At 36.3% G+C, this 15,365-nt stretch overlaps 1 protein-coding gene across 1 annotated transcript in view; it reads left to right on the top strand.

Annotated features, from left to right (window-relative positions):
• Positions 1 to 15,365, top strand: part of LOC145666348 (neuroendocrine convertase 1-like) — a 351,242-nt gene that overhangs the window by 31,323 nt on the left and 304,554 nt on the right. The window contains exon 2 of the mRNA XM_081733482.1: positions 10,294 to 10,496. Coding sequence (XP_081589608.1) covers positions 10,299 to 10,496 — 198 coding nt within the window. The 5' untranslated portion in view covers positions 10,294 to 10,298. The remainder of the gene's footprint in view (positions 1 to 10,293; positions 10,497 to 15,365) is intronic.

Raw genomic sequence — 15,365 nt, 5'->3', positions numbered from 1 at the left:
TCCAATGAACTTCAAAATCAGAATGCTTTATTAGCCTGATTTTTTAAAATCAATTCAAAAAATATGTTAAGTTATGGCTATTTATTTTTATTTCTAGATATTTTTTTATTTTTTTTCTTTCGGCCGTGCGCCCCCTGGGAGCTTGCGCCCATAGGCCCGGGCCTACCGGGCCTATTGGAAAATCCGGCCTTGGCTTCAGCCTGAAAGCCCTGAACCCCGTAAATCTTTCACTGATTACGTTGGGATGATATTCTTGGACGTAAAGAGCAACCAAGGCAAATCAGTTCACTGGGATTTTTTTTCTGTTTTTGAGTTGTTATTTTTGTGGGAAATATGCTTAACTATCAGAATGTGGTTCGTGTGCCGGAACCAGAAAACACATAATTTTCTTTACAAATATCGATAATTTATACTATGTATCGATACCGGTACCATCATTCTAATATCAATATTTGTAGATTGCATGCAGTTTTGTGTAGAAAGTGAAATTAATGAATATTGAAGGGAAAGTATTGTACATAATCTTTATGTTCTTATATTGAACATACTCCTTCGTATGTGTTGCAAAGTATTCTCATCTACAGGGTTACTTTTCACCAAAGTTTATATTTCAATAACCATGGTTATACTGAATGTTTATTAATGCAGTTGCAGGAATGTTTTTCCTATATATCTAACTATTATATGTTTAAAATACAGTGTTCTAAGTTTTTACTTTTGTAAGTTACATGCGATTTTTTAAATCCTTTAATCTGGTGCAAAGTACGGTATGGACCTTAGGGTATGGATCTTGTAAGTTTCACTTGAATCTCGCAACTCCTTCTAAGCTAGACCTAACAAGCAACGTACAGAACAAGGCACGATCAGATCCGACTCAAACTTCGCCCAGAGAACACACAACAGAAAAGAACAAAAAATGCCAAATTGGAGCTGCCCCCATCCAGAAACACCGAAGATATGATCCGCAACATAACGCACCACTCGACAAGCCCACTTCTGGACACCGTTTTGTACGTCGGATCTCATCGTGCCTTGTTCTGTACATTGCTTGTAAGAGCCGAATCTTAACTAAGGGGGCGCGGTGGCTCAGTGGTAGAGCGTTCACCTCCGGTGCTTGGGGTGTTTGGTTCGATCCCAGCTCGCGCTGTGTGAACTATGTGGTGGACAAACATCGTGCTCGTGGGTGTTCTCGGGGTTTTCCCGTTTCCTCCCACTTTCTTCATTCCACCATTTCATTCATTTCTCAATATCAACGTCTCCTTTAGCCTAGCCGGCATAAGCGTGCGACGTTAAACTTAAAGATTTCATTTCATTTTTCCGAATCTTAACTAAATATGAAATTTGTCCTCTTACAATTTGAAAACCTTAAACATTTTTATCACTACCATAGGATTCCAGTTAACATTTCACTGGAATGTATATATTTATGCCTCATTTAAGAGAAATATATTTTGTTCAGATGATTGGACAGCAACACGACCTTAAATTATTTTATTTTCAGTTCTTTTGGTTGTGCTATGAGAAGACCAGGTGCGTACCTAGAAACTTTTATTGGATGAGATTGAAGGAAAGGGGGGTCCAATACTAGAACCCACTAGGACTATGTAGTAATTAACGGGTATTATTCTGCACCGGAAAATACAATAGGTAACTGTAATATCTTCAGAAAAAAATGATAAAGCTAGACTATTTTTATAAGACAAAGAGTATAGATGACCTGTAAGTTCAACTTTTCATGCTACATCAATCATTTCCTTGTTAATTAAACAGGTATAGTGTACAAATGTATGTTGAGTTACGAAACTGTGGGGTGGGGTATTTGGACCAGGTGGACCTACATGAGGGCGCCCCTGGTACGACTATCGTATGCTTCACTAGTTAAGTTTTAGAGACAATAGCGGACCCGGGTTCGATTCCCGGTAGGGGTATTCGATCGAAAAATGTAAAACGGTTTCCCTGGCTTTTCCTCATTCACATCAGGCAAAACAGGGGTGGTACCTAACTTATAAGTTGCAGGCCGGTTTCTTCCTTCTCTTTACCCGGATAGTGCTCGCCGAGGGACGTCATCCCTCAAAGGTGACGGACTGAAAGGCGTTAGATGCCGAAAACCCAGAAATCTAAATCCTAAATCCTTAGAGACAATATTTGGCATAACTTAAAGTCGTAAAAAGGATGTATTACTTCTGGAGGCCTTAAGTTGTCTAAAAGTAGACAATTTACTAAACAGGACACAGATCACATTTTTCGTTTTCATAGTTTTTTTTTTTTTTTTTTTTTTTAATCTATTCCCTGTTTCATTTATGTCCACATTCATGTTCATATCATATCAAATGGAGTGTGAAAATTTTATCTTGAAGTGAGCTCTCTCGAACGGAGGGGCTAACCGATTGACGTTAAATTAGTAATTTTACTTCATTTCATTTCCAACAGCGTTTAGTTTAAATGGGGGTGGGGCACTTGCCTTCCACAACTTGGTAGGTGAGAGTATCGAACGAACTAGCGTTGCAGATTCCAGTTTAAAAACCCTTGTTAACCTCACTGTTAGCAAGTGACAATGATACAAATCAAATGGAACAATGAAACATACAATAAACTTATTTGTTAAATTTTAAACTACATATTTTTAAAATTATTTAATGTTACAGAAGTACGCTATAAGTTACATAGTCTTTTAAAAAAGTAATTGAATTTGGCAACAATGAAACTTTGACTGGGTTTCTTTTATTTATTCCACTGAAGCAGTGCAAAATTGGCACTAATGTAATTTACCACCGACTTAGTCCACCCGCCAGGACACTAATCTCACTTCGTATGGTGACACTCCCAGTTCTTCTCGCCAATCAGACAAACTTCTCCCACGAACTTCGAAAAAAAAAAAAAAAAAAAAGTGTCCCCATCCCAAGCCCTGACTTCTACATTGTATCCTTTTGGTGTCTTGCAACGTATTCAGAATTTTAGCTTGCTTTATATATATAAGGAAAGAGGGGTTCCTCCCAACACCCAACGAAGAGCCCTCCCCATTCCAGAAAGCACTCTCCTGACTTGTTTTTTCCCATGTCCCATAGTGTGATACCAGTGAAAACAAACTTTAATTGATACAGAATTAGATTTGTCCTTTTAAAGTTCTTTTTTTTTTCTTTTTATTCATTGGACCAAGTAGGAGGCAATGCTTAAATCAAGAAGAGAGAGAGAGAGAGAGAAAAAAAACTTTTCCATCCATTTACGAATACAAGTGATTGAAAGAAAGGTTGCACTTATTTGCTTCTTGTGTAGTTGAACATAAAAGTCGTGCTTTCCAGGGTTCGTACGATATTATTTCTTTTCTATTTGATGTTTTATTGCATGCAGTCTTGTCATGTTTTTAGTAAACTGTACATGTACTTTGATTTATTTTAGATGTCTATACTGCGATATTTTGCCGTTTTTCTTTCTTTCTTTTCTTTTCTTTCTTTTTTTTTTTTTTGTGACAGAATAGTTTTTCATGGAGTTACTCAAAGCGATTGATGTCTTCCAAGGTCAATGTGATTATGAAATTGAAGCAAAAGTACGCTGCAAAAATAAAAGCAATTTGAAAAAGATTTGGACTTGTTAAAAAAAATCCACGTATCTAAAAATTGTTTAGGATGTCCACAAATTCCCTGAAGTGTTCTATTAATGACCAAAAATGTCTAAAATGGCACCTAAGAGTGGTTAATTGCCACTGTTCCAAAAGTGTTCAAAATGTACCTGAACCTCTCACGTGTCCGATAAGCAACTTTTAAACAGTGTCAGGACACTTTACATGTTACCTAGTGTCTAGAATGTCACCTAACAGTGCTTAATAGGAATTGCCCTAACTTGTAAGAGTGTTCCAAATGAACGGTACGTGAACTTCTGATGTGTCCCAGATTCCGATCGCAAGGTTCCGGGTTCGATTTCCGGCCCGTACTTTCCAATTGTTGGCGTCTTCCTAACGTCGTGAGGCAAACTGAGTAGTCACGTGAATAAAAGTTTCTACTAAGTTTAGGTGGAAAGCTTCTGAGACGCCTGTTAGAGACTGGGCGACTCAAAGCGCTGACCACGTACTGCTCAGGACCACAAAGGGCTGTTATGCCAAGCTGTTTGGTATATTTAATCAAGAGTAACGTGTTTGTGACTGTTGAAAGAATCTGGGTTTTTGTTAGGAATTTGTATGTGACCGTTAAGAAAACACAATCATCAATAGATATTATCTATTTATCAGCGTTATTTATTTCTTGATATACGCTGATATGTATAATAAATAAAGAAAAACAATATTTTGTTGTAGAAAAAACTAATTCCGTTTCATAACGTGAAACTAGGTAGACTTCGAAACTATACAAATTCAATACTCAAACTTGAAGTAGTACATCTACAGCTACTCATTGCAATACAGGAATAAGATCGAAGATAGAACTTAATCCTTGGACGCTTAATCCGTACCAAAAAGCCATTACTCCCTCTCTTGTACTCCCTTTGATTTACGCAAATTGAGACCAGAAGTGCTAATTGATGTCATTCACTTCCTGTAGCAATAAACAAACACAATCAGAAATGAAATATATTCTTCCGGATTATATTTAAAAAAAAAAAAAAAAACTGCTTATCGCTATTTATTACCATTTTATCCAATACGCGATTAGTGTTGTAACCCAAACATCTTAGATTTTCACCGTAGATTTTCTGATTTTGATAGAATGTTGTGGGTGTTGACGATATGTTATCTCAAGAATAGATTAACTAGAATAGGAAAGAACGCTAAATCGGTTGGAGAAAACCGTTTGCCGCTATCTATTACATTTCTGAACTATGGTGATAAACTTTGAAACCAGAAGTGGTTAGTTTGAATCACTCCCGGTTTGAATAGATAGTTAACGGAGGAAACGAAATATACCTTTCTTTATAATCGAAATGCTGAATCGATTGTAAAGAAAAGGAATTCAATAGCTGTTACCTCTGCTCTATGAATGTCAGTATTAAAACTGGAAGGACTAATAAATTTCAACTACTTCCGTTTTCAGTAGAGTGTTGCGGGTGGTCGGGATATGTTGTTTTAAAACACTGAATCGACTAAAAAAACACTAGTCATCATCTGTTAGCGTTTTTGTTTCATAGCGATAAACGTTGAAACCAGAAATAATCGATATTTACGTCTTGCGTTTCAATAGAGGTTTAATTTAGTAGATGGACCCTATTCTTGGGACCCAAAATCTGTTTTTCTTTTTATAAAACAAACCTTTTCGATATCTTTTAAGGTTAATTCACATATAGTGTGCAGTTCCCTGTCCGTGCCGCGTTCCACAAAATTTATTTTCAGACTTTCACATTGAAAATTCATTGGCTTGTCTTTTATAAATTCTCACATGACGTGCCGTATCTGTGCCGTTCCCATGCTGTGCCCCATCCGTACTATGGTCCACAAAGTTTCTTTTCAGACTTTAAAAATTCATTGGGTTGTCTTTTTTAATTCTCACATGACATGCCATGCCTGTGGCGTTCCCATGCCCTGACAGGCCGCCTTGAAGAGAAACCACTTTCCGTCGTCGTATTCCTTCGGCTTTCTTCGGAATGCACGAAGCGAAACGAAGTTGCTCAGAACTAAGGGAAATGGTGTAATGTCACGTCATGGTATGTGTGAATGGTGGTGACAGTGGCAGGGATGGAGCATGGCAGAGGCACGGCACATTATGTGTGAATTAATGTTACCGTGTTTGCTCTAATACCTGTTATGGACAGACCCCGCTAAATAAGACTTTTGCGTAGCATAATTTGAAAATTTAATGAAAATTGCGAACTACTGGCACTGAACAGTTAAAGTGCAAGAAAAGTTAGTTTTACTTCGATTTTTTCGAAAACTAAGCATAGGAATTTACCGTCAACCATATCATTTTGTTAAGCTTCATGTCATTATTTTAATTACCAGAATTTCCCATTAAAACTTTGAAAAGGTTCCATTGACTTCTGTCCTTAGCTAACTGGATCCAGTTTCTACTTTGTTTTCCTATTTCTGCGAGACCCATGTTATATTGTCCTCCCCATGCGCCTAGGTCTTTCTAATGGTCGTTTTGCGATTTGACTTCCCTGTTAAAACTTTGAAAATGTTCCTACTTTCTTTCCGATTCAATTTCCCGTTAAAACTTTAAAAACGTTCCTTCTGTATTTCTAATCCGATTTCCCGTTAAAACTTTGAAAACGTTCCTACTTTCTTTCCGATTCGATTTCCTGTTAAAAGTTTGAAAATATTCCTACTCTCTTTCTGATTTGATTTCCCATTAAAACTTTCAAAAAGGTTTCTACTTTCTTTCCAATTTAATTTCCCGTTAAAACTTTGAAAACATTCGTACTTTTCTTCCGATTGGATTTCCCGTTAAAATTTTGAAAGCATTCTTACTTTAATAAATTCAGGCTACATGAGTCCTCTAGACTTGATAACCTTAACAATGTCCGGTAAATGGTATAAATTATACATTTCCTCGTTATGAAGCTTCCGTCATTCGCCATCACCATTCCTCTTTTGTCAAAATATTTGTCTCAACATTTTATTCTCAAATACTTTCAGTCTGTGTTCTTCCCTCAGAATAAGAGACCTTGTTTTGCAATCATACAGCACAACAGGCACGATTATCGTTTTAAATATTTTAAGCTTCACATTTCTCGACAGTTTTAACCCTCAGCTACATCATTATGTTCAGCTTAATGCAATTTATCGATTTATCAATTTCTCATCTTCGAATATTTCTTTTTCGTTAAATACTAGTAATATTGTAGAATCTGTTGATGTTAAGCAACCTTTTTCAACACTGAAACTATGGATCTATAGTTTAGTGTGGAGCCTGAACTGCAGTTTAAGACAGGATTCTAACAGTGAAATGCATACTTCTAAGAATGACACACAGTGGACGAACTCGTGACAGCGACGCTTATACTCGTGACAGCTTTTGTAAATACAGTATAGGCCCTACTGGCTCTTCTCAAAGAGCTTCTTGTAAGATAGATGTAATCAAAAATTTTTGACACTGCTTTGCCTTATCCAAGCGGATATGTAACTCTTTGACCATATCTCTTGAGCTCAGTTACTGTAAACTTAAATTACATGTTAATAAGATCTAGAAGAAAAGGTTCTCTGATTCATATCTCTTTCTAATTGCTTCATATGCCTTATTGATAACTACCAAATACTTTTGACGGCAACGTTCTATTGGTTTCTGCAACAAATGTAGAAGCACAGGGTGCACCCACGGAGGTGAGGGTCCGCGTGTCTGGACTACCCAACTCAAAATTTCGTAACCCGACTAAAATTTGTAGACTTTCCTAACAGAACTATGCTATTTAACAGAGAAATGATTGTTGTAGGCTAAAGATTTATTTTACGCCTCATCGTGCTCTTTCTTTTCTTATAAAAATAATCTTCTTGTGTCATTCTTTTCTAAAAATATAGGTTTCAGTTACGGATGGGCAAAACCGTTTTTTATAAAAACCGGAAACCGGTTTCTAGAAAAACCGAAATCGGATAATCCGACATTTAGGTTTCTCCAAAAATCGGTTCGGTTTTTCACCGAATCAGGTTTCGTTTCTCTCCAAAACTGGTTTCGGTGAAAACTTTTGAAAAACACATAAAACTATTTCTGTGGAAACGGATTCGTTTTCCGGAGAACAACGAAACACTGTTCTGGCCAGAAATAAAACAAATTTTGTAATAAAAACGGAACGGGTTTTGAAGAAAACCGAAACCGGATCCGGTGAAAAACCGAACAGATTTTGGAGAAAACCGAAACCAGTTTCGGTGAAAAACCGTACCTTTTTTTTTTTTTTTTTTGAGAAAACCGAAAAACCGGCTTTTGTGCCCACCACTAGTTTCAGTAATTAACATTTTCTTATCGTGTTTCTGTATGGAATCAGACAGGTTCAATATTACATACAAGTATTGAACGCCCCCAAAAATACTTTCGTCCTCTGCTAGCAAACTTTTCTTGCTGTGGGCCTGCGTAGGAGATATACATAATTATACCTATATTTTTGGGGTGCTTTGACCTCCGGAAAATATACAAATCAAACTGTCATTGCATGTCATTGTCCTGCAGGTTACGTCTTTTAGCAAACAATGAACAAGTTTAGCCTCCCACATTTTGATCTTTCTCTCCCCCTCCCCCTCAACTTACCCCAACAAAATTTTATAGAAGAAAGCCTAAATAAATGTGTGGTTGCTGTATGGTTTCATCATTGACAATCCAAAACTTGTTTCCCATCAGTAGTGTCCCCTGACGTGGATATTAGGGCGTTGTCAAGAAAGGAAAAATATATTAACTCTCACAACCATAGGCGATACTAGAGGGGCAACCTCCTCCCCCCAGGAGCAAAGATGGGCCCACCCACATTGTTTTACTGATCGAAAATATTGTGATAAATTTACCTCAATTTACCTTAACTATTTTAGTGGCATTCGCATTCAGCATACGGGTATTTAATAGCAACTATACTTTGCCCACTCATCGATTTCCTGAATATAGTCTGTACCTGGAAGTTCTCGCAATTTTCGAAAGTAAGGAACCATGATGTCACCGGATAATGTCCTAGTTACGCCATCCTATAAATAGCAATTTACTTCTAACAATTTAGTCTGGAAATTATAAAGATGAATCAAGGAGGATGTTATTACGTAAGTAATGTATTTAATTATAATAATTATAGTATAAGTAAATATACCCTCAAAATATGAAAGTGAAAATCAAAAACAAGCAATTATTTACTTACAATTACCTGAATATCAGCTCAAGTCTTTCTTCAGAAACCTCTGGATTACTGCTTTGGAAACAGTAATAGGGACTCGAAACCGTAAGTCTTGAGGATGACCCACTAACGACAAAGTAAATGAAAATTAGAAAAATAGAAAAATAGAAAGGCAGAATGGAAAACCGTTCTGTAGCTTAACGTCCAGGCTTTTTTTTTTTTTTTTTGCATCAACTGACACTTCGAACACAACTTGGATCGAGAAAAAAATGTTTCTTTTCACTGTACTCCTTAAATATATTTTAGGAAGAAGTCGATTGCACCATTAACTTTTGAATTGAATGATATGTTTAGCAATAAAAAAGGGGGTAGATCATACCCCCTCTCCCCTCAAAAATGTTTTCCGTATTGGCATAAAATATCATTGTACATCCACAAATAAAGCTACAGAGTTGGCAACGCTTGAGAGAAGCAGAAAACTCAAGACGTTGATTTCCTAACCGACGCCTTGGATCCCAGAAGCACGAGGTGAGAAACACGAAGCGCATGCGCAATATGAGTCTTCTAAAGCAGTGAAAATTCAGGCAAAGCGTTGCCAACGACTTACTCGCAGAGTTGCCTTCTGAAAACATGACGGGGACCGCACAGCATTTCTTTGTTCTTTTGCACTTCAACAGTTGATTCTGTCTCGTTGAAAATAAAAAACCCCAAGTTCTGACGATCCGTTTAATTAAATTAAAATACTCTTTTCATTTTTCGTTGGGCGTTAAAACACGACTTGCACACCCAGAGAAGACGCTACTGTTTCACATCAATTCGTTGAGAACAAGGTGACAAATTGGTCCAGCATTCACCTCCATGATCATTGAAGATTGGAACAAAATTTTGTAACAAAGAAAATGAATAAACCGTTCTTTAAAGTTAGGCACATATGCAGGAATTTATTTCGTCGGGGAAGGGGGTAAATTCAATATAAGGTTAACTTATATTAACATCCCTATAATTAGACTAGATTTATAGAAAAGTTGCGATTTCGGGGCTTTGACACCCGAGGACCCACCTCTGCGTATGTCCCTGTTCAAAGATCTAACAAAAGTAAATACATAAATAATTACGAAAACGATAAATTAATATTATACATCATATAATGTTCCTTTTTTCTTGGATTACAGGATGCACATAAAATTCTGCATTATTCTTACCAAAGCAACCCTATGAAATCCTCTTATCCGCTGTGTGAAGCAATAGTCTTACCCGTTTTTGATTACACAAAATAAAATTTTATAAAGATGTCATTTATTTACATGATTATTGAGTTCCCTAGTGGTTAAGCAGTTAGCATACGAGCCTTTGCCGTGGGGGACCCGGGTTCGACTCCCGGTGGGAGCTCATCTAGTTCGAATCCCACGTTAAGCTGTAAGTCCATGTCTCATATAACCTCGCTGCTGAACGGGACGTAAAGTTCAAAATCAAATCAAACTTTTTGATTATATAATGCCTTGTGTTCAAAGAAATTTGTATAACCATAGAATATGTTGAACATTTTTCTTTTTCTTCTACTTTCAGGAACAATGGATGTGTCTATGATATGTGTGCTTATTCTGCAGTTAACATTGGCCCTCAGTATATTAGTGTGTGCACAAATTTCCGGACATGTTGGCCACGAAACAGCGGAAGAATTTAGTAACGAGTGGGTAGTGAAAATCGAAGGTGGACCACAGGTTGCCCAATCTTTAGCCGATGAACTGGGATACCAATTTCTAGGAGAGGTAAGGATATATTTACTAAAAGTATGATTTTACCAATAATATTCGTTCAGAGCTGATTATCCCAAAAGCAGATTTCTTTCATGCTAAAATCATTTTTCTTTTGAGTGGCTATTACAGGAAACGAACAAATATCAAAGGTTCACTACAGTATATATGTAATTTACCTTGAATCCCCGTGTATGTTAGTGAATTGAATATTTATTGAATATTTGTTGAATATTCATTTCTTCTTTGGAAGTATCTCCAGCACATTTTTACAGTCGAGCGACGACAGAAGAGAATAAGTTATGATGATCGTTAAAAAAAAAAATCGAATTCCAACGTTCTAATCACTGCGAAATTAAAATACCGCTGTTTTTACAGTAATTATGTGTCATCTTCAATAGATAAAAAGATAATCGAAATGTGAAACAAGAGCGCGCTAGACAATATTATTTTGCACGAGGTACCGTTATCATGAGTCACCTACTAGCTTTCCGTTTGCAGCCATTTAGAAGCGCGAAAATAAATGTTGATTTTCTAAGTGACTGGAAATCGAAAGCAGATAAGTGAGTCGTGATAACGGTATCTCATGTAAAATAATATCGTCTAGCGAGCTCTTGTTCTACTTCTCTATTATCTTTTATCTACTGTTTTTAAAGAAATCACATAATTACTGTAAAATTAGCGGTATTTTAATTTCGTCGTTATGGGGCCTCTTAAGGACTTTGTGATTCTTTAGCGGAATTTTCGACTTTTCATTTTACCCCTCAAAATAAGGATGTTTACTGAAGGGTGAATATAAAAATCGCTGCGATTTTCTCAAAAACGGTTCTAACGATTTCGTTTATATCTCATAAATCAACACTTCATCCGCATAGCGTTGTGTAAGTCATTTTTCTGGAAAAATCGAGAAGGGGTAATTTACTCTTGAGACTGAGATTTTTCGGACGATTTTCTCAAAAAAGAGTAATGAGATTTTGATGATATTTTACAAATAAATGCCTTCGGGTTCGATTCCCGGTGGGGGGGGACTCTGTCGAAAAAGTGTAAAAAGCCTTTTCGGGCCAGCCATTCTGAATAAGGTTTGCTTGGGTTTTCCTCACTCACACCAGGCAAATGCTGGGATAGTATCTAACTTATATATCCCAGGCCGCTTCCTTCCTTCCCCAATCATTTCTTCCTTCTCTTTCCCCGGATAGTGTGCTCGCGGAGGGACATCATCCCTCAAAAACATGACGGGCTAAATGGCCTTAGATGCCGAAAGCCCAGAAATCTAATATCCTAATTCCCATAAATAAATATTTTATTATTAACCATACTATATGGTAGAAGTCATTTTTTACGCTAAAATGTATAAGGGATATTTAAATACTTTTCCTTTGAGGGAGAATTTTGTTTGAACGAAATTTTTCCGAAAACGTAATAATTTTGTTCGAATTTCACAACAGGTGTTTCACTATAAGTGAAGCAAAACCTGCGGATCGCGGTAGCTCAGTGTTAGAGTGTTCACCTCTGCTGTATGGGGTCCTTGCTTCGATATCAGCTCACGCTGAATGAGCATTGTGGTGGATAAACACCGTGTGTGTGGGTTTACACGTGGTTCTTCCGTTTCCTAACACTTTCTTCATTCCACCATTTCACTCCTTTCTAATCATCACCGTCTTCTTTAGTCTAATCTGTATAACTGTGGGACTTAAAATTTAAAGCTTTCATTTCATTTGAAGCAGAACCTTATTTACTTTAGGGAACGAGAGTCAGAAAGAAATTTAGTGCAGTGGATCGTACCTTTTATTATTACTGCATTACCAGATTCTTATCTTAACATCTCTTATTATGCCTTTTGTTTTCTTTGAAAGAACAATTTGTATAGTCTGTAGTCTTTTCCTTGGTTTTTGATTTACCCTTAGTCACTTTATTTATAGTCAATTTGCTGTTGAAAAAATGTTTTTAAAATTACGTACAATTCCACAATATGTCATCAATACAGGGTAGACCTAAAGTCTTTCACTGATAACAAACATTAATAATTTCGCACTGATAACAAACATTATAACTAGAAAACAGAGAATGATAGAAGCATACGGTTTGCAGCAAATAATATAAATAGGTAAATTTAAAAAGTTTTTTTTTTCCTAATTTATAGAATTTTCACATGTGTTCCATCAGTTGCTCTCAAGACATCTATACGATATTCAATTTCCAACCATGTATTGCTCAACATTTCAGGAATCACTGTGTCTATTATCCTGTTGTTGAGTGTTGCAATATCACGAGCAGGTGTTGCGTAAACCCTGTCTTTAACATAACCCTACAAGAATAATTCAAGAGATCATGGGGGCCATGGTATTGAACCATCTCTCCCCGTCCATCGGTTGGAAAAAGTTTCATCAACGAACATTAGTACTCCAGTGTAGAGGAGCCCCATCTATACTATTGTTTTATGTTCTTAACATCTGGTGGCTGCTGTCTATACTGTCTCCTGAATGTTCGTTGAACTGTGACGGGAGATTTTCTTTCGTGATACCACAACACACACTTTGCTTTCTGCTGTGCTGATGACATTTTTAAAGATGAGACTTCATTTTTAAGATGACTGTCGCGCTGCGATCAGCTGCAGTAGATGGCAGTACAAGCCATGACAAAATCTTGAATTATCATACAAGCGATGTTTTCAGACTGCATACTTCTATCATTCTTTGTTTTCTTGTTATTAGTGTTTTTTTTTATTTTACCAGGGAGAGACTTATGTATTGATATAATGTGCTTGTCCCTCAATTCGCTTCTTGGTTGCTGTGAATACTAGCTTAGCTGGAAGATTTTAACAGAAATTCAATCACTAACAAAACAACCGAGTTTTCATGTAACTCTCACTCAACAAGCGAACAATTTTCTTAGTGCACGCGCTGCTCAACAAAAATGGCCGCCAGTTACAAAGAGGCTGGGATCACAACTTCTCAAAATCAGTTTCTAAAAATAGTATATAGAAAATGAAAGAAAATAAAAATGAATAAACAACCTTGTTTTATTAGATCTCTTCATATGAATTGACCTCATAGGAATTCTATCCTCTTGCCACTTTTCCCCTCAGCAGCGTTTTTTTTTTTTTTTTTTTTTTTTTTAAGTCCTGGACAAGTGGCTAATCATTATTAACGAGGAGTTTATATACCGATTTTCATCTTCCTAACTTCAATAGTTTCTGAGATAATCTAGCTTTTTGGTATAAAATTTTAATCTCTTCCTTGAATAGAAGACGTATTTAAATCAAACTGACAAGGTTGAAAAACCAAGGTCCAAGTATCTACTTACTATGCTTCAACATTTTTTAAAAATATTTCAACAGTGTTTATTTGTATAGCTGACAACTATGCAAACAATAACATATTATAGAAATTGATTCCGTATCCATTAAAAGCGGATGTGGCCCAAAACTAGGCATAGACCCCTGCATTGATCAAGTATAACTTTCTAGCTTATATTTTTTATTTGCTTCGGCTGTTCCGAGCTTAAGATGTAAGTAAAAATACATTAAGAACAAATAATAAGAAAACTAAGTCTACTTGATGGATAACAATAAGAAATTATATAAAAGGGAATGAGTGTATCAGTACGGGACTGTATACCTACTTTCGGACCACCCTATATTAAGGTTCATCTTCCTAACTTGATATGCTTCTGCTACATTGTCTTCTTGAGACCAAATTTAATGACCTCTTCCCTTAGAAACTCCACACCCATGTTTAGGAGTTTGTTAAGGGGGTAAACATTTTTATAATTATACACAAGAAGATGACGGCAGTTAGTTTTGCTACATCAAGTTACGTAACGATAGGTGTATACTTTTATTGATGATACAATTCGATCTCGGCACACAATTTCTTAAGTTTGAAAGAGATATTGGAAGCAGTTATATACAAATTCGGGCAAACCCGTAAAACAAGACCATACGTAAAGGAGAATGCGTTCTAACGCTCCACTTCGAAATTCAGAAGTTTACATTTAAACAAATTGCTTTTGAAGCCACGGGCGTCAACCCCACTGGGGACAAAGGGAACGTGTCCCCTCCAATATTTGTAAAACGGTTATCTTCCTCCCAATATTTCAAGTATCTTAGGTCAACTATGACCGAAAAGAGACGCAAAAATGTAGCAGTTTGCTACATTGACAAAACAATGTTAGACAAAGTGAATATGAAAAAAAGTAGTACAAAATTTTGTTTCCAATTGTGTAAAACGGCAGTCACTTTTTGGTTCTATGAAGGTGAAGGTGGAGGAAACTCTAAAAGTAACAAACTGTTTTTGTTAAGCGAATTTAGTTTAGTTAAAAAAAAAATTAAACTAATTTTTAACTGTACATTGTTGAGCCTCATTTACATTAGTTGTAGGCTTACAGGCCTAAAACATGTTTCCAAAACTTTGTTGTTTCTGAGGACTCACTTTACACTACGTTTTATCATTATTTTATTTTTGACGCACACTTGGTGTCACTTAAATGTCACAAAATACTAAAACAAGGTTTAGTTTTACTGTTTTAATAAACAAACTGTAAAGTACGTTTTTCAAGTATATTTTTTAAAAAAAACTATCAAAGGTAAAAATAGAATACAAAAATGTTTAAGTTTGGGAAAATGCAATTCACGAAGCCTAATTTTTTTAATTTTCAGGGGAGGACCATCCAAACCCCCCACTTTCCTGGGGTATTCCATACATCCCAGTCCACCGATAGTCTCTCCCACCCAAAGTTTATGTAGCGCTGACTCCAACGTTTGAAGCAATTTTCAGGTTTCAATTCTAACGATTTTGCTTTCTGTAAAGGAAGTATGCCTAAATATTTTTCTTTTTTCACAATGTCGATATTTCGGCTAGTCAAGCTCTAGTTCCCTAACATTTC

Source organism: Thermobia domestica, chromosome 12 (assembly GCF_964235325.1).
Source record: "Thermobia domestica chromosome 12, izTheDome1.hap1.1, whole genome shotgun sequence".
NCBI classification, from domain to species: domain Eukaryota; kingdom Metazoa; phylum Arthropoda; class Insecta; order Zygentoma; family Lepismatidae; genus Thermobia; species Thermobia domestica.
The sequence above is the reverse complement of the archived record's forward strand: the minus strand, read 5'-3'. Positions and strand labels throughout refer to the sequence as shown.